Raw genomic sequence first — 18,818 nt, 5'->3', positions numbered from 1 at the left:
ATGGTAGCATCAGCACCCATGGAGTGATATGGCCCATCTGAGAAACAGTTTGGTTTTGAGTGTGAGACACCTTTCTTTAATATAAGGAGAAGACTGAGGCAACAAGGAGGCTGTTGCTTGAAGACCTCTCCCCATCTGTCAGAGGCAATCAGCACCCACTGGCAACACTGCCCATAAGATCCCGTGGCCTTCAGGAGTGTGAGGAGAACTGAAGTCCTGTCTGGATGCTGCTTGCCAGCTGAGAAGTATGGGGTGAAGCTAGTGAAGGCTTTTCTGAAGCAGTTTGAACCTCCGCCTCGTGCCATGGGAACCGGTGCTGCCTGTGTGCTTGTAGCGGTGGTGCACAGGGTGTGGGTGAACAACCCCTGCATGGGTATGTGAAACCACCCCCAGTAGCATCAGGAAAGGCAGCCACACAGTAAAATACCCTTCTCCTTCCCACAAGGAATAGGGTTTTTTTACATTGAATGTTCCTGGTAGAGACCAAGAAGCAGCAACCTTGCCTGTTTGTGTTTTGCTCTTGGCAAAGAGCTTCATCTCCCAGCTGGGATGCTGTATTTATCATTTTGAGGAAGACTGAATTTGTGTTCCCTGGATTTTCATTTATCACTGTACTTTGGGGTGTTTTTTTTATTGCAGTGTGTTTGTCATTACTTCTGAGCATTGCGTTTGAGCATTTTGGGAGAGGAGGAGGAGATTTAGAGCCCCAGGACCTGCTCCAGCGAGTAGGATCTTTCCAATGACCACAATGGGCTGTGCCTGTTGTCCCGTACCAACCATCAATAAAGCGAGTGAAAGACTCCCTTAGATTTGCCATCCCCTGCAATGAGAAATAGTAGGATAAATGGGGAAAAGGAGAATCGCATTCAAACTGTGCTGGCACTTGGCCCTGGAAAGCCACAGTGCCTGCAGTGAGGGGAGAGTGCTTGGGCTGTTACTTTGCCAGATTTTTTGGCTGTCTCAGCTGGAGGGGCTTACATGAAAGTCAGTTGATGCTCTGCAGGAGCCAGTTTCTTCATCCTATCTCCAGTTCACGTGGCTATTTTAGGAAGGTGCCATGCAACCCCAAGAGCTTCTCAGCCCCCAGTTCCAGGCCCTGTTTCATCTCTAACTCTCTGCCAAACTTCAGCAGAGCCAAGCATTGTCAAAGGGGCATTTGTACTGGCTTGCACTTCAATAAGTTTTCTCCAGCCTGTCTCATCGTAAAAAGCATCATTTTAGTGTGTGTCGTATTCAGCCAGGTCCTCAAGTGCCTGTCCCTGCCTGGCTGCTCCGGAGAGAAGAAACTCAGGGACACCCTGATGTCAAGAATGACCCTTGTGTAGTCCCTGCGATTGCTGTGGGTCAGTGCCCCATGGGTGCTGGGATGGGGGGGTGCAGGGCCAGGGTGGGCTCTCAGGTCCTTAGGGAGGATGGGGGTGGCACTTAAGAGTCACCCTGCTGAGGTGAGATGGGTCCTACAAGGTGGCTTGCCATGGCACGAAGTGGGAGAGATGTAACCAGCCACTTCCATGCATTGCTGGCTATTTAACATTAAGCAGATCCTGGCTTCTGTGAAGGTTAATAGTGACATAAATGATTTAAGGCAAAATCCTGGTCCTGTTAAGGGCAAAATTCATTGACTGCACTGGAACCAGGACTTCAGCCCAAGGTTTCTTTATGACTTGAACATCAGGAAGGAGAGGCAGCATGTCTGGAAATGTGGTCTGCTCCATCTAACACTGGTGGCAGCTCTGTCGCTGCCTTCAAAGATATTGTGGCAAGTTTATCGTGTCTGCATGAGCCAACATGAGCCCTGGCTTCCCAGGCTGTGTGTGCAGAGATTGGGGGGAAACCTGCATTTTTGGACCCAGAGCCAACCCTTTGCTTTGCAGGAGTTATCAGTGAGCCCAGGAGACTTTGAGGGTAGGGCGACCATGCAGAGGAGGCGTCACTTTGGGGGTTTGGTGGTGAAGCCTCCACTGGCAAAGGAGATGATGGAGAGGTGCACAGTGGGATGTGGAGGCAGTGGGATTGGGGGTGTCTTTCCCTTCCCCAGATCTTCATCCCCAGGAAGGTGGAGCATTTCCAGCCCCATCTGTGTGACCCTGAGCACCTACTGCTGTGGAACACTTGGTGATGGGCACTGATGCTGGGACAGGGCAGGCTGCAGACAAGCTGACAAGAAGCATGTGTCAAGGCGTTTTTGGAGACCTCTTTGGATCCTTTAAAAAGTTTCCATAAAAATCCTGGTATAAGCCCAAACTCCTGTTTGTTATTTCTTTGCTTATTCCTTAAAGCTGTGAGCGGCTCTGAGCGCTGGAACATGGCAAGGCTTTGCCCTCCCAGCAGACACACCAGGAAACTCTGAGGTCATTTCAAGCATTATCACTTTTTCCCCTCTTCCGCCCAGCTGCATGCAGGCCCCTTCCTTCCAGGAGGACAGGCAAAGGCTTTCGTTTTCCTGAGATGTGCCTGGTTAGGGCAGCTCCATATTACAATACGTTCTTGCATCTGATTTCATATTTTTTATCAGGCTGCGCACGTTTACGGGCCAGACATATCAAAGTCAATGAAGCAGAGCTGATCTGAGACAGCCGAGGACCTGATCCTAAATGCCTTCAGGACTGAAGGAGGGAGGGGGGGAAACAACAAACCCACCTAAATGCTGATGAAAATCTGAGGTCTGTGTAGAGGCTTCGATATTAAGCTTTTTGAAATCTCTTTACAGGCTTATGAGTTAGAGAAGAGGGGGTGGGGGGGGGAAGCCTCGCACAGGAAATTACTAGTGGTGCTTTATAGCTGGTTAACTGGAGCTCAGGTAGGGATTTTAGATTAAATTCTCATGTAGGGGCAAGGCTTCTACACCCACACAGCAGCGCTGCTGCCTCCAAGTCACTGGTCAGAAGCACAGGGGCAGGATTTTGGCCCCCCCTCCATGGCACAGGCTTTGTGGAGGCTGGGTCAGCGTGGCAAAGGGACAGAGTTTCCTAACTTGGAAATATTGCTCATTTGCTTTTTGTTATCCATGTGGTTTTCTTCAGCGCTCTGACTGCTTGAGCAGTCTCTGATGTGCCTGTTTCAGGAATAAATGATCCCGTTTTAACAACCCATGTTATAATGATGTGCTGCAGCCCAACTTTGTGCTTTTAAAACTATGCATTTAAGGTTTTGTGCACTGGCCATTTATTTAGTGAGAATGGTTCCTCGTTCTCTCTCATTACTAGATGTATCTGTGCAGGTTTTTTTTCTTCTAGAGCTTATTGACCTGCCAGCAGAGCTTAATTTCATGTGGTTCCCTTGTGAGGAGCTTGTGGAAATAACAGGTACAGGTCTGGGACTGACTTCCCAGTGCTTAGCTCAGGTGTTTGCCAGGCACAGCCCCTTTGGGGACTCAGTCACCCCTGTGCCTGAGCAAAAGGGTTTGGCTTAAAGGAAAGGGAAGAGGGGTCCAAAAGCTTTCTCGTGGAGTTTGGGGTATTCAAGATGGGAAGCCTCACTGGATGGTTTTAAAGCTTGCAGCAATGTGTATTTGTGTGGATGCAGGACCCTGGCACAGCCATCCTGTCCTGGGGCAGGTTGCAGTTACCTGTCGGTGCAATGTGGCCGTGCCAGAAGCATGGAGTGGTGAGGCCCAAATCGTGGCACACCCCAAAAGTGGGGTGCAGACACAGACCTCCCAGCATTTTGATGGTAGAAAGAGTTCCTGGTTTTGTCTCAAAATGTGCAGCTTATGCATGATCCTCTCTTCTCTGGCCACAGAGTTGTTAGGGTTTGGGGTTTTTTTTGGTGTTCTCTAGCAGTGAAGATTCCAGACCTTCTTAAAACAAAAAGAAGTCTTAAAAATAGGCGTCAGTGTCAAATATGGCCAGCTGATGTCTCTGTAATTTGCCCAGTTGTGGGAGGTGGAATCTGGTCTGGAGGGAGTGCAGCATATTCAAGTTTGCTGCTGACCTGAACCCTGCATCATATCCCATTCTTCAGGAGATATCTTATTCTGCCAGCTTACTTTTTTGGCTTAAGTTTTTTTGAGGTTTCCTGTTTACACCCTGTCTAATTACTTTTTTTCTTATTTTTTCCTAACTGGATGACACACGTGGATGTCTAAAAATACTCAGTGTAACAACTAGCTTGGAATAGGGAGGATGTTTCTGCTGAAGAGAAGCAGCATAAATATCCTGCATGTGTTGGGTTGGTTCTTTTCACAAATAAACATCCAGGCTCAGGATATCACACAGAATTGGTTTAAATAGCCACGAAGTAGGGGTTTTTCTCTCTGCCTTGGTTTTTTTTTCTTTTTAAAGGACTGATGTTTTGGAAGATTTGCCTCCATGATTTTAGGTGGAGAGTTTGTCCTTTTGTGTCCTGAGAGATGGAGGAATATTTTTTGTTGTATTTTTTTTAGTTTTATGAGACCTTTCTGAATATTTTAACCTGCTGTATAGAATTACAGCCTCTCCCCGTTCTTTAATTTCCACACACAGGTTGAGAATTGTGTTTCTTCTTCGTTATTGTCCTTTTACATTGAAGAAGATCTGGGTAAATCAACTTCTCGCTGAAAGCCCTATAGGCTGCAGAAATACATTAATACCACAATATTCCATCAGATAGTGTCCATCTTCCTTTTCATTTCTCTCAGCTTTTGAGGTTTTATTGCTTACTGTGTGCAGAGCTTACGAGTGACTTTGGGAAACCATAAGAATCCAACATCTCAGTATGGTTTTGCCAAAAATGAGGCTTTATGCTATGTCCCAGAATCACAGAATATGAGGAGTTGGCAGGGACCTGGAAAGCTCCCTCAGTCCAACCCCTGCCAGAGCAGGATCACCAGAGCACTCACACAGGAACACGGCCAGGGGTTTGGGTGTCTCCAGACAAGGAGACTCCACAACCTCTCTGGGCAGCCTGGGCCATGCTCTGCCACCCTCACACTGACAAAGTTTGTCCTCATCTTCAGCTTGAGCCTCCTATGCTCCAGCTTGGGACCATTGCCCCTTGTCCTGGCATTGGACATCACACAGCAGAGCCTGGCTCCTTCCTCCTGACACTCGCCCTTTCCAAATGGATCCCCAGGAATGAGGGCACCCCTCAGTCTCAGCTCCCTCAGCCGCTCCTGAGCAGGCGATGCTCCACTCACGTCGCTCTGCTCATTTCCTATTGGAAGCGAGATGAGGTACAGGGACACTTCATTAATTTTATGCTGCCACTTTTACTGGATAGCAGCTTAAATATTAGCAGGCTTTTAAAAATAGCTGCTAAAAAGGCCAACTTTGGGGGCATGTTGCAAAAATGTAACAGAACTGTTAATTTGTACAGACAATGCAAAATCAGGGAGAATAAGCTGCAAGCATAGACGTGTGTGTATATATCTCTCAAGACTCATGCTACCTCTTAACTGAGCCATGCAGCTGTGCTCATCTTGTGATGGATTGGCCCAACAACATAGAAAATCAGTGATATTGTTCAGATGAGCAAGATGGACTGAAATAGAGATGGAAATGGGCAAGGGGCTCCCAGGGTGCTGGGTCTCTGGTGAGGAGGAGCCCTGGGAGCTGGGGAGCCAAATGCAGGTCCCTTCCCAGAGCCTGAGGAAATGGGGCTCTAAGCGGATGTGCTGTGAGGAAATAAATCACAGCAATGTCACTGCAGGAGCTAAAAATGAGTCTTTTGCTTTGGCTTCAGGAGGTCTCCCGTTACTGAACTGGAGGGACTTTTTCATGGCCAAAATCTTGTATGTATTTTTTAATGCTGTGGTGGTGAAGGGCTCTTTTTGAAGCTCGGCAGCTCTTCAGGCAAGAGGAGAGGACTAGAGCATCGATACCTCTGACCATGCTGAAGCACATGGCATAGCTGCACCGCAGTCATGTCCCACCTCTGTCACTGTGCTGGGAGAATACAGGGCTGGTGGAAGGTGATTGATGCTCCAAAGCTTGTAAGGTGGTCTTGTGGCTGCAGTAACCTCTGAAGCTTTTGATTCTGCCCCCTGTACAAACAAGGGTTCCAAAATGTGGGTACTGTTGTATATAGGAGCCTGTCTGCACCTGGGGGTGCAGCTCCATGTGAGGAGAGAGCTGTTTCCTGGAGATGACCTCTCTGGTGGGCGACATTCCTGATGCAGGATGGGCTTGTGTTGCTCTGCAATTATAACTGGGAGTGATTTGCTTCGGGTTGTGTTTGTAATTATGGAGAGTAAGCCAAGTGAAGTGCTCTCTTGCCCCAACAGGAATGGGGTGGGGATGCTTGGAGTGAGCTGTTGCACAGCTCAGAAACCAGGGTGCTGGTTGCTGAAGGTCTGCAAGAGGAGGATAAGGGCTGACATCTGGAGTTACCCCAGTTAATGCTGGTTTGTTTAGGGGCTGGAGCCTGTAAATGTGAATCTGGTGGTCACTCTGTCAGATCTGCGCTGCTCAGCTGGGCTGTGGTGCCACACAGTGAGTACCCACGTTGTACTGTAGCCCTCAGGTGTGCATGCATGGGATGGGATGGGGACAGAGGGGTGCAAGCAGCAAGGAAAGGACTCCAGAGACCCTCCTGTTCTTTCTTAAACTACAGACAGCAGCACCAGACACATCACAGTTCTGGACGTTGCTGTTGTGTCCCCCTGTGTGACAGTGCTCCTGGGGTGACCTGAGCCTGTTGCTATATAGAGCTGTGGGGTTGTGAGCTGACAGGTTTGCCATGGGAATGGTATTTCTCTGTGCTTTATTGCTGAGTAACCTGGCATCTTCTGCAGCTTCTCAACTGAGTGTTCCAGTACTCTGGAAAGAAGCTGTATGACCTCTTCTGAGGTGAGATTCCTGAAGACTCAGGTACTAAATGTTATCTACACCCATACATCAGACTGTGTCCTTATGTTTTCTCATCAATAAAATCAGGGATAATGATATCTTGCCTATCTGCAGGTGTGTCATGAGGCTTAATTACTTTTAAGGTGCTTTGCAGTTCCCTTGGTCGGCTGAACAGAGGCACAGCTTATGGTTGGTATTTTGTTTTATGTTTTAATCTTCCTGGCAACCTTCCTTTCTCCTCAGCACAAGACTTTGTGGATGTGTTTGCTATAATAAAAACCTTTTTACTTAACAATAGGCAACCAAGGCAGTTAAAATAGTCAGAAGTGATTAATGTGATTTCACTGGGTGAAAGCTAAAGCAGTTAGCAATTAAATAATGGCAACCCTTGCGCTATCTCAGAGCAACAGATGGGGAATGATTTAAAAACACTATTGGATCAGACACTTCGCAACAGGGGCAAATTGGTAGCAGTGTGTCGGAGCCAGAAATACGCAGCACCTTGAAGGGTGCGCTGATGAAATGTTTAATTGATGGTATCGTGCGACTTCGTTATGAGCATGGAGCAAATGGACCTGTGACTGGATCATCATGGATTTAAGGGCTCCATGCAGCATATTCTCTGCATGGATTAATTGCAGGGAGCGTGCTGGAAGCCCAAATTGGGATAGTGCAGCTTTCTCCCAAAACCTGAAGGATAAAGCTCTGAGAGTGGCGCATTGCGGGGCGTGGGGCTGGGATGCAGCTCTGGGGCGATGCCTCCATTGGGTGCAGCACCAAGGGGTGCAGCTGTGGTTTGCACGGAGGACATTGCTGCCCTCTCTGTGATGGTGCAGTGTCTGCTCTGCACCCCTGCAGAGACAAGTCGCTCTTTCATCTGGTGCTTCTGTACAAGTTCATGTTCGTAGCTGCAAGAGAAATGAAAAAGGAGGAGGTTTTTCAGCTAGACTTACTCTGCAAATGGTCCTTTTACCAGCATTGCTGTTTGGTGGATGATGTGATGTTTAGCAGTGCTCTAAGTTGCCAGCGCTGGTGCCACAGATGCCGTAGCCCCATTTTCCTTGGATGCTGACAGAGTTGTGCCCTCAGATGCTCATCTCTGACCTGTTTGCAGAGCCCCTCAGGAGGGGGCTCCCTCTCGGCTTGTGGTCAAAATGAGCTCAATTAATTGGAACAATAAAGCTTTGTTAATTTGGCTGGCTGGTGACAGAAGAGGCTGTGTCTCGGCAGCCCTGGCTGTGCAAACAGCCGTGTGTTGAAACGAGGGCAGTGCTGGCGGGAGGTCTCTTTCTGGGTATAATGCAATCATGTATAGATTGTATTTGTTTCTAAGTCTCTATAAGCTTTGGATGTGCAGCATGCCAGGGCAGGAGGTGATGAAGGGGTGCTGGTGGCAGTAGAGTTCAGCCCCATCCCTGTCCTCATCCCTGCAGAGCCAGAGGGATGTGAAAGGAGAAACCGCTGAGTGTTGCTGTTTAATCCCTCCGGGAGCCCCTATCTAAGCAAACCACCCTCAGCCTCTGCTCACAGCTCAGAATTTATAGCCTGCGAGAAGCTTGTGCTGTCAGGAAAATGAGTTCCTTTGAGTCTGGGAGAATAAATATAAAAGCCAGGTTTTTCCTTCACCAGCTCTCACCCAGAGAGCGCTGCAAAGCCGGTCCTTGCCAAAGCTGGCAAGAGCTCCAGAATTAGATCAGATTTTAAATAATGTAAAAGCTTTCGGGGAAATGTATTAGGTTTCAAAGGGCAGATATTGGAAGGGTCTAATGTGCAGCTATTTCTGAATTGCTGTCCTCTTAAAGAGAGAAAGACACATTGTTTGCAAGAGAGAAATGTGACACGCTGTAAGCGGTCCAGATCCAACAGCAGAGGTTGCAAAGCTCATCCTGTTCTTAATCATTCAGCTCAAGCACCTGTGCTGGCATGTACAACCACCTATGTAAGAGTCCTATGGAGGCAATGACTTCTAGTGCTTGTGAAAAGCTATCTAAGGGAGAGCATTCATGTGCCAGTAGTCACCATTTAGACCATAGATCAGGTCCTCTGTCAACGGACCAAATCTAGGCTGACCCATCTGCAGAGAGGGTGGGAAGGATGGGGCTTTCGTGGGTCCCTGGTCACCTCTGCTTCTCACCAGAGCACACCACCATTGCTGCCACTTGTGGCTATGGTACTTGCCAGGCTGGTTCATCCTCAGATTAAATCCTTGCAGCACTTGAGTTGTTTCTCTGTGTTGGTGAGTGCTGCTAAGCAGCCTTGGAGCTGATGGGAGCTGAGAGCGCTGAGGCAGCTCCTGACGGCGAAGGACGTTCAGCTCCAGTACTGAGTCAATTCCTTTATCAGTGTGGATTAAGCACTTGCAGCACACCCTCCTCACCTCCGAGCCACACGTGGGCCTGTGGTAAAGCTGCTGCCCTTCCTGACGGGCTGTGTTGCTGTCTTTGCAGATGACAGAGGGCCGGCACTGCCAGGTGCATCTCCTCGATGACAGGAACTTGGAGCTGCTGGTTCAGGTACAGACCTCTCTCTTTTAGTAGCACAGTGACAGATTTCTCTGCTGATTTTATTTAGCAGTGCTATTGAGGGCTGATGTTTAAAGAAAATCTGTTACTAGTGTAACTCACAGAAGGGGAAGAAGCAGGCATGCTTTTGGTCATGCGTGCCCCTCCTCAGACCTGGAGTAGAGGCAGGATTTCCCTTGGGTACTGGTGCAAAATATCTGCCATCAGTTCTGCACGCAGCTTTTCACCTGCTTTTGCCAAAATTCATAACATGTATTAAGTGCACCTCTCATAGTGGTGTGTTTTGTCTCTTAAAAGGGAAGAAAAACATATATTTTTGGGTATGTGTTTTATTCAGAACTTAAAGCACAAGTTCCTCTGGTACACAGGGTTTTCTTAATTGAAAAGTCCCCCCTGCTGTAGGTGCAGGGAAGCCTGAGCTGCTGCCTTCCTTCCCAAGAAGGAGGAAAGCAGCAGTGGGTGCATCCACTTCAGCCTGGTGTCACAGGTTAAGCATATCATTACCTCTGCATGGGGACGCCGAATCTGACTGCCCCCAATCTAATGAGCCACTTCTGTACTCAGCTGTACAACAGGGCTTTAACTTGGCTGTGTGTACTTAAATGTCAGTGTTTTCAGAGAAAATGTTGATTATCTACTAAAAGTCTAGACTGAAATGGATTAACTTATTTTATTCTTTCAATAGCCCAAACTTCTGTCTCGGGAGCTACTGGATCTGGTGGCCTCGCACTTCAACCTGAAAGAAAAGGAGTATTTTGGGATAACATTTATAGATGATACGTAAGTTTGTTCGTTTGTTTTAAACAGCTGTGTGGTAATTGCAGTGTGAAACAGATCATTGGTGCTGTGTGATGGAAAAGTTACTTTTTCATCTGAAGAAAGGTTTTCCTACCTTGTTCTTGTGCTGCTTGGCTGAGGAGATGGGAAGGCACAAAACAGGAAATATGTGGAAAAGATCTTCTGGGCACAAACCTGTATAATAAATACTGGTAAAACACCTTCTTACCACTTTCCCTTTACTCGTTCATCTCACGGGGTGAGAAAATAGATTCAGCAATAATTTTCCCTGTGAACATCCTCAGCTGTCCTACTCTGTGCTTTTAGTAACAACAGAAAGGTTTTGCTTTTATTTTCCAAATGAATTGCTCCTGTTGCTGTGCACTTTCATCTCAATTGTATTATTGAGTCTCTTAAGCCCAAACCTATCTAACAGCAGTGAAATACGAGGTTAGTCCTTCCCATAAACAACTTCCCTCTAGCTACCCTGTTACAAGCTCTTCTGCAGACCACCAAAATGAGCTGCAAAAGCAGCACATGCTTGAAATGCCTAATCCTCCCTTCCCTATTGCAATTGCATGGCAATGATGCCAGTGCCCATCCCCTGCTGCTGGGCTGGGTGAGATGCTGTGGCCAGGCTCCGGAGTGTCATGGGACATCCATCCCCATTAACCTGGAGTCGGCCAGGTTAATTGAGATCGCAGCTGGTGTTTAGAGTCATCTGTTAGCATGGAAATGCTGCCCCATGCCCGCTGGGTGCGAGACCAAAACCCACAGGCAGGGCTCCACTCCTTGGGGTCAGCGTCTCTGGAAGAATTTCCTTCAGCTCTCTGAAAAAGCTGGAGCAGAACTGCTTAGGGCAGTGGGGAAATTCAGTTTGGGCACTAACACAGCCCCTAAATAAACCCTTTATTGTCAACACAGCCCCTAAGTAAACCTTTTCCTGTCTAATGGGAATAACATTAGTTGCTGCTGCTCTCTGTTGCTGCTTTTTACATGCCCTGGGTGGAAGCCTTCATCCACAAATCACATTGGAGCCATGTTTGGGGCTGGTGTTGATGGAGCTGGTGGGAGCTCTGGGGCCCTGATGGCAGCAGGGTGTTATTTCTACCAGCCACTCTGGGGCTGTCCCTAGAATATATTTGCCACATCCTTTCAAGTGTTGGAAAATACTTTCTTCTAGCTCTTCTGTAAATCCCATAAGGATGCTGTTTGCACTTGGCTTATTTTTCTTTTTTTTCCCCTCCAGAGGAGCTGCCATGAAATTTTTCTGGAGGTTTTTGGTTGCTGGCACCTCCCTCACGCTGAGCTTTCAAGTGCTGCCAGGGGATTACCTAAAAGCTGTTGGCATCCCCAGAAACACCCGTGAGGCTCCAGTGGCTGCCTTGGGTGTGCTGGGCTGGGAGGATGTGGCCTCTGGAGGGCACCCATGCCCCAGCCTTTTGGGGCAGCCATGGGCTGCTGTGCTCCCCTTGGCCTCAGGGAGGTGATGGGGGTTTTGGGGGGATTTTTTTTTATTTCTTCCCATTCCAATCAGAGCGTGCTGTGTTTTATATACCTGCCTCATTAAATAAGTGTGCCTGCGGTAACCCCCTCTGCTCTGAAATCGGGTTTTATGTCATGCTAGAAATGTATGCCTTGTGTGCTTTGTTATTTGAAGCCCTTCCAAAGCAGTGGGGATGGGGCAGAACAGGAGTAGTGGGAGTCTCTGTGCAGCAGAAGGGACCAGACTCATTTCCTCTGAGGGCAGATGTGGAGCCTCTGCTGCAGCTTGGACTACCCCGCTAGGCATGAGAGGTCAAGGGAAGTGTCCCCATCTATAGCAAAGGAGGGTATTTCAAAAGTATTTAGTTTTGTCTAGGTGTCATACTATGACTTCTGTGCCGCAGCTGAAAATACGACTGCAGAGAGCATTCTCTAACATCCAGAATTACATCAAAACCTGAAAGTCAGGGAAAAAAGGAAATAATTGGATGAGATGTTTGCCTGCTTCAGAGCTGAATCTCACACTTTTTAAAGCAACACTTGGAGGAAACACGAGCACTGAAAGCCACCATTTCAGCATTGGCCATCCCAGTTTTTAACCATCTCCCCATCTTGTTTCCGCAGGGGTCAGAGCGTTTGGCTGCAGCTGGATCACCGTGTCCTGGACCATGACTTGCCCAAGAAACCGGGCCCGGCAACTTTGTACTTTGCCGTTAGGTGAGCAATTGTTTCCCCCAAGAAAATGTTACCAGTTGGGTTTATTTATCGCCAGGGGTTTTGTTTAAAAGAGCTGATTACAGATTTGATAATGGAAATAAAAGTCAAGGGGATATATTATTTTTAGGAGGAGATTAGATCCTGGATAAGTGCTACTCTCACTTGTATTTAACTTTGAAATAAAGTAGTTTGGAACCTGCTGCTTTTTAATGTGTTACTAGGACACTGTTTCTAGGGTTTTTTTGTTTAAAACTCCGTATTTTAAGTATCTTCTTTGACTGATTTGTCTTTAATAGTGCTAAATTTTAATACAGTTTGTTTAAACAATCTTACTTACTTTTCCTTCTTATGTTTACCTGAGGGCTGTCTGTACTTGAAAGGGATTGCTGATGGCTTCTTTGCTCACAGAGTTTAAACCAGTCCCCAAGAGAGAATAAAATCCCTGGCAAAGTGATGATTTCGGCCAATGTAATTGCATTATTTTAGGGCTTTCGCTGGCAAAAGCTCTGCTAGTTTGGGGCCTGAAGAAAACCATGTTCTATGAGACAGAGCAGCGCTGGCAGAAAAGACCAAGCATCATAGTCTCAATATTGTTGGAGTTATTTTCCTTACAGTCTGTGAGGAAAATGAGAGCAGGCTGACCTCATTTGCTTTTCATATCTCAGAAAATTTATGGCTTGTGTGCTTAATTATTTGAAGCACTTCCAAGGCAGAGCCTCTTGTGCAGTTGGGTCGGTTGGCACCGTCACCTCGCCACATTCTCCTCTCCCTGGTCATTGAGGGGATGGCGCAAACAAGCGGCACTTTGTTTTTGCTGAATATCTGCTTATTTGTGATGGAGTTCAGAGCTTCTCTTCCCTTCCCCACTTTTAACAGGAAGAAAAAAAAATCATTTCAAAAGCTCCTCAGTATATTTGCTGTGTTTGAGGATCTGGGAAGCTAAGATCTATGGCTGCCCAAGAAAGCTGTGAAGGCAATCACATATGACTTGAGCATGTCTGTGGTTGGAATTAATGTGTTGGCTGGGGAATGTTCATTTTGGTCCTCTGCATTGCAAGGTGATCCTCTACAGGACAGGGGGTGCAGAGACCTAGGCCAGAATTAGGGTGTGAGGACTGGGCTTGGAAAGATGAACCTTTAGAGGCTCATTTTAGGCCTGACTACTCCAGGGTGGGGAGATCCAAAACGAGCAGTCAGAAGCCAAGGAAGTGGGCAGTCAGTGAGAGTCAGAGCAGGAGCAGGATACAGAAACAGTGAGCAATATAGAAACTGAGCTGTAGAAAATAAGTATTCTGGCAGAAAAAACACTTCAAAACCTGCAGCTCTCTGCTTTGTTACCACTTTTTGGCTAAGGGACTCCAGGCCCTGTGCCCTGGGCGGTTATTTCAGACGCTTATCTTGTGTGAACACATTTGCATTGTCAGAGCCTATTCCTTAATTAAACTCCCATGAGAGCAGCAGAAATGCACAATTGCAGCTGTGTGTGTCCGTGGCATGAGTGCTGTAGTTGGACATGGGGTGAGTGGCATGCAGGGGCTGGGCTGTGTGTTTGAAATAGGTTCAACCATCAAATAAATAGTGGCTTCAGTGGCACTTGGATTTGAAATCCCAGTATAATGAGGCAGGGTAATGAGCTCTTGTGACAGGTGGCATCAGTTCTCAGTGTCTTTCAGCTCTGCACTAGCAGTTTCCAGTAGCAACACTGGAAGTGGGGGAGGATCTCCAGATACCTGGTTATGACCTTCCTTTTGGTCACAGCTCCACAGCCCTCAGCTTTTGCTGTTCAGTCATGAAACACATGATAAATCCTTTCAGGTTTTAATTGTTTTTCTTCAGCTGGCACAAACTCAATCCAGCCACGTAAGTTTTCATATGATGCAGCTGGTGACAGCCTCTGTAATAGAGATTTAGGACTTGGAAAAGTGTCACTCTAATTTCAAGGATGCTGACAGCATGGGAAATAAAAGCAGAACACACACTTTGTGGTGTTCCCAAATGTGTCTGTCATTCCCCAAACATCCTTATCTCTGTGGTCCAGTGTTCCCCATCTGTACTGTGGTGAGAAGAGCACATGGTTTGTACTGCAGAAGAAATAGAGCCCATAGACCTGGCTGGGGCAGGGTCAACGCCTCCCTGGTGTCCTCTCCCTAAATCCATGGATCCTAGTGTCCTGCTCTGTACCAGCAGTGACTGGGAGCTACCACTCTTCAGAGCCAGGGCTGCTGTCCTGCTCCTCAGCATGTCAGACTCTTAATGGAAAGAAACTGCAAGTGCAAATGAGGTCTACTTAAAGAAAATCACCTTTTTTTTTTTTGTTGGTATAGTGGAGGGGAGAAGGCTTTAGCAGACTGAGGAAGGTCCATGCTGTGAAGGGATGGCAGCAGGTTGGGAAAGGACAGAGTGAGGCTCCTGCCCTCCAATGCTCTGCATTTCTGGAGAGAAGCATTCAGTTGTATTTAAAGTGAAGGTTAGCAAAGCTGTTGGAAAAAATTATACCAGGTGCAATTGAGAGGGTGGATGTACCTGTGGCTGCTGCAGCTCTTGGTGAAAGATGAGTCATGGAAATGTCAAATAGCCCTTCAAATGTTTGGGGCAGGCTGCAGGGCTTGGGTCTGCGCCTGGGACAGGCTACGTGCCTGTAAAATGGGTAAATTATCTCCTTACCCTGCAGAGGCGTTCTGGGGAGGGCTTTAAGATTAATTTGATGGAACGAGCTGTAGGAATGTAAAATGTTAAAACAATTGCTATTGAATATATTGCTTGTCTGAAGTAGCAGCAGAAATATTGCATACACTTCTAACAAGTGCACTAAGCGGTAGCTTTACCGCTCTCTACCATGCGCTCTGTGCTGCTGCTGGGGACTTCCTCCAGTGCCTTGCAAATCACCCACACCAAGAGATCAGCAGCCAGAGCTTGAGGCTGTGAGGAGCCCTAGGAGCACTACGGGGCTGTGAGAGGGATGGCCTGGTGTTGATGAACATAGTGGGCTCTGTGCCCTATGTGGGCCGCCCAACCCTCCTGCTATTGAAGACAATCCATTTGGGAAGCCCTGGTATGGTCTGCACTGCTGGGGCGGTGGTGGTGGTGAAACCACCTCTGCTTGGCTGGAAAAAATGTACCTTCTGTCTAGGACTGGATAGGAGAGCCTGGACCCAACGGGTTCATCCTCTGTAAGGAGCTGAAGCACAGGTATCCTACTTTCAGATCCAGCTTAAGGAGAATTGACAGGACCACCTTCACATATATTTGTCCCTTTAAACTGGCTCAGCAGTTTCATGCTCCTCAGATTATAGCTGTTTTCTCCGCATCGTTTAATGCTTCTCAGTGCTGTTTGATTTGATGCCCCGAGTGAGTCGGAGAAGTGCACAGACAAGTTGTCTACGATTTGCAGAGTGTGAGTGGCATAGCTGATGTTTGATGTGTCTCTATAACAAACTGGGACCCATCTGCCAACCTTGGCTGGGCCACAGTAACCAGTAATGGGATTGCTTTTGTTGGCAGTGCCTCTGTGATGCACTCAGATGAGGAAGCTGGGAACGGGCCATGAAGGAAGGCAATGAAAGCTGCATGCAGGGGTGCTGTGCTATTTGCAGCGCTTCCATGTAAACCCCTGGTTTGGGGCTCCTGTTATCATTAGGATGGATGCTCCTGATGGGATGGAGCCAACCCCAAAGTGTTCTTCGTGTGGTTTTTTTTTTTTTATTTGCTTGTCTCTGTTTGCTTGGAGCAAAGAAAATGGTTCACAGCCCATGGCTGGTTCCTCCTTCTGCAGGAAAGGTGCTCCTTTGGGGCTGCCACCAGCCCCTCTCCTCCAGCACAGCACCAGGCTGGCTTCCTGACCTGCAACACCCTGTTTGCAGTTACTTTTCCCACTTCTGTGGTTTTATCTGCATAGGAGGGATGGGCTTTGCTCCTGTAGCGTTCAACAGGGTTTTCAAATAAGATGAGAAGTCATCAGGTATCTATGATCTATTGAACAAGGAGTTTGTCATTCCCTGTGTGCTGTCAGCCTGTGATTTTCTGCTTGTTCCCTCCTAAGAGGCAGGAAATGAAGTGCAGTAGCTCATAGTTCCTCTGTGCCACGTTATTGCTAGAGAACAAAACACTGAGGAAATAAAATGATTTGGGAGGAAGATGAAACCTATTCAGGAAAGTAACTGTTGGTTGGGTGTGTTTTTTAATTTTCAGGTTCTACATTGAAAGCATTTCCTTTCTCAAGGACAAAACTACGGTCGAGCTGTTCTTTCTGAACGCCAAGTCCTGCGTGCACCAGGTAAGGCTTGGTGTCTGTCAGAGCTCCTCGTTGTGCGTCTCCCTGCCACCTACTTGATCCCATGAACTTGCTAGGAGCTGCATGTCATTTCTAGATCTTCTTGAAGTGTTTAACTCTCAGTGGTCTTTTTTTTTTCCACTCAAATGCTGATGCTCCAAGCAATTGGATAAGGATAATGATAGTTTCATTGCCCCATCTTTGCAGCCCTGCTGTGTGCTTGCTGCACTAGAATAAGTCTGAAATACTCAAAAGCTTTTAAGTTGCTTCAAATCTGGGTTGTAACTTTGTGGGTAGGCTCTGTCTCAGTGGTGTTTCCTTCTATCCACCGCACAGTAAACACTTAGGGCAAGCATCTCTACTGATCTCAAGTCAAATTTGTCTCAAGAACAAAAACCCTGTGAGGAAGGTCCTGTGCTGTAAACTTGGGTCCTAGTTCCCCGATTTCCTGCCCTAATTCAGTGAAGTAGTAAAGTAATAAATCCTATAAAGTAGTCATCAAAACTAGTTATTAAAAATTATTTTGTTTTTACATTTACTGTCTGGTTAAGAAGCTTTCACTATTTTCTTAAAATGTTTTAATTGGTAGACCATATTTTTTAAGGTTACTTCATGACATGGTAGTAAAAATCTCAAAATTTGGTATGCTGTAGATTCATCTTGGTCTGATGAGCAAGAGCAGTGTGGCAGCCCCCTTTGCCATCTCCCTCATAATCAGTGGTGCAATAGCAGCTGCAGTTCAATGAACTTTACTCTTGCAATGCCTGCTGTTTGGGGGATTTTTTTTCCAGTTAATGGAAAACTTGGGCAAAACCAAACTTGTGGTTCAGTCACTCGGTTCTTACAACCTTTTCTTGGAAAATAATCCTGTATCGTTACCTGGTGGTGCGCAGCTTGGCAGAAGTTTTTACCTTTAATATGCTTCGTATTTTAGATGACTCTTATTTGGTATCCAGTACTTGTTGTTTTATGGTGGGATCAGAAACCTAATGTGCAAGTGGTTAACGGTGAAGTTGTGCAGGAATTGCTTTCTGGAAGAGTGGAGAAAACTGGGGCCTTTTTACAAAATGCTGAGGTTTTAAAGATGTTTGAAGAACTTGGGGCCTCACTGGTTAAGATGAATAAAAAGCAAATCTCCATATCTGCCATTTTCAATGAAGGGTCTTGGCAACCTGTAGTCATCCTTCCAGGGAAAACTGGAGCAGTTGAAACAAAGCACGAATAATTTTAGAATTGGAAAATGGGTCTGGTTTCCGAATGGTTTCCACTGCTATTGAAACAAAAGCTGCCAACATCAAAACACTTGGTGCAAGTACATGTGTTTATGTACATGCATAAAGCACAAGAGAAAGCGAAGGAAGAGAAGCACAGAAACAACCTTCCTTCAGCACAGACAGACATCAAGGACTCACTTCTGGTCTGGCTAAATACTATTCAAGCAGCATAATTTCGTATTACTGAAATGAAGTGCATGGGAAGCACTGATAATGCAGATGTGCATCACCCAGTTGTGTTCAGCCTTCGGGAGCTGTCAGAGCGTTGAATGAAGGCAGGTTCCTGTCTTTCCCCATGGCTTATGAGGTGTGTGCTTAAATTGGGAGTGACCGAAAGTGCCGGCTTCCCTGTTCCTGCGAGCAAAACTGCCAGAAGCAGATGTGGTGTCTGCATCTGCATATGAGCAGATCCTCAGCTCCAGTGAAGCGAGTGGCTGATGCTCACTGATGACAGTAAGGAATGTTCCCTGGCATTTCTCAGTCGTTAATCCAGCTCCAGGAGGTCAGACCTGCCTCAGCTTAGCTTTTTTTGTCTTTTTTTTTTTACCCCCCTTCTCCTTTCCTTGGTGTGCTCACAGTGAGGAAACCCCAGTGTCTCAAAAAGCAGCAACCAGCCCGTGTGCTCGGGGTTGCTTCTCAATGCAGGGTGTGCTGGAGGATGCCCTGCTGGGGCAGTGTCCTAACCTGGATCTTTGCAGGAAGCTTCTGTTCTGCATGGGCCAGGAATGTGGCTCAGAGGAGAAATGCTGCAATGCTGGGGTGTGAAAAGACCTGCGCAGATAAGAGTGCTTAAAAGCCAGTCATGTTTCTGCTTTCATAAAGCTGTTTTTGCAGTACCTTGTTCCCCACAGGGATCACAGTGAAAAGCCTAAATCCAGGGTGGCGCAGAGGCCTGATGCTCGAAGGAGTTTGTGCTCTTGTGCCGATCCTGAGTGCTGGCATGTGTTGACAGCGCAGCAGTGTATGGTTACCTGTGTTTCGATGGCTTGGGTGCTTTAAATGATGC

General features: G+C 47.1%; 1 protein-coding gene across 1 annotated transcript in view; it reads left to right on the top strand.

Moving 5' to 3' along the window:
• The window catches only part of LOC104538928 (FERM domain-containing protein 4B-like), a gene marked incomplete at its 3' end in the record, with an annotated part of 28,241 nt that extends 11,700 nt beyond the window's left edge, over nt 1-16,541 (top strand). The window contains exons 2-5 of the mRNA XM_010182309.1: nt 9,215-9,280; nt 9,975-10,069; nt 12,176-12,268; nt 16,457-16,541. Coding sequence (XP_010180611.1) covers nt 9,215-9,280; nt 9,975-10,069; nt 12,176-12,268; nt 16,457-16,541 — 339 coding nt within the window. The remainder of the gene's footprint in view (nt 1-9,214; nt 9,281-9,974; nt 10,070-12,175; nt 12,269-16,456) is intronic.
• Nucleotides 16,542-18,818: the final 2,277 nt, after the last annotated feature.

This window comes from Mesitornis unicolor, unplaced genomic scaffold (assembly GCF_000695765.1).
Source record: "Mesitornis unicolor isolate BGI_N332 unplaced genomic scaffold, ASM69576v1 scaffold8414, whole genome shotgun sequence".
Classification (NCBI taxonomy): domain Eukaryota; kingdom Metazoa; phylum Chordata; class Aves; order Mesitornithiformes; family Mesitornithidae; genus Mesitornis; species Mesitornis unicolor.
The sequence above is the reverse complement of the archived record's forward strand: the minus strand, read 5'-3'. Positions and strand labels throughout refer to the sequence as shown.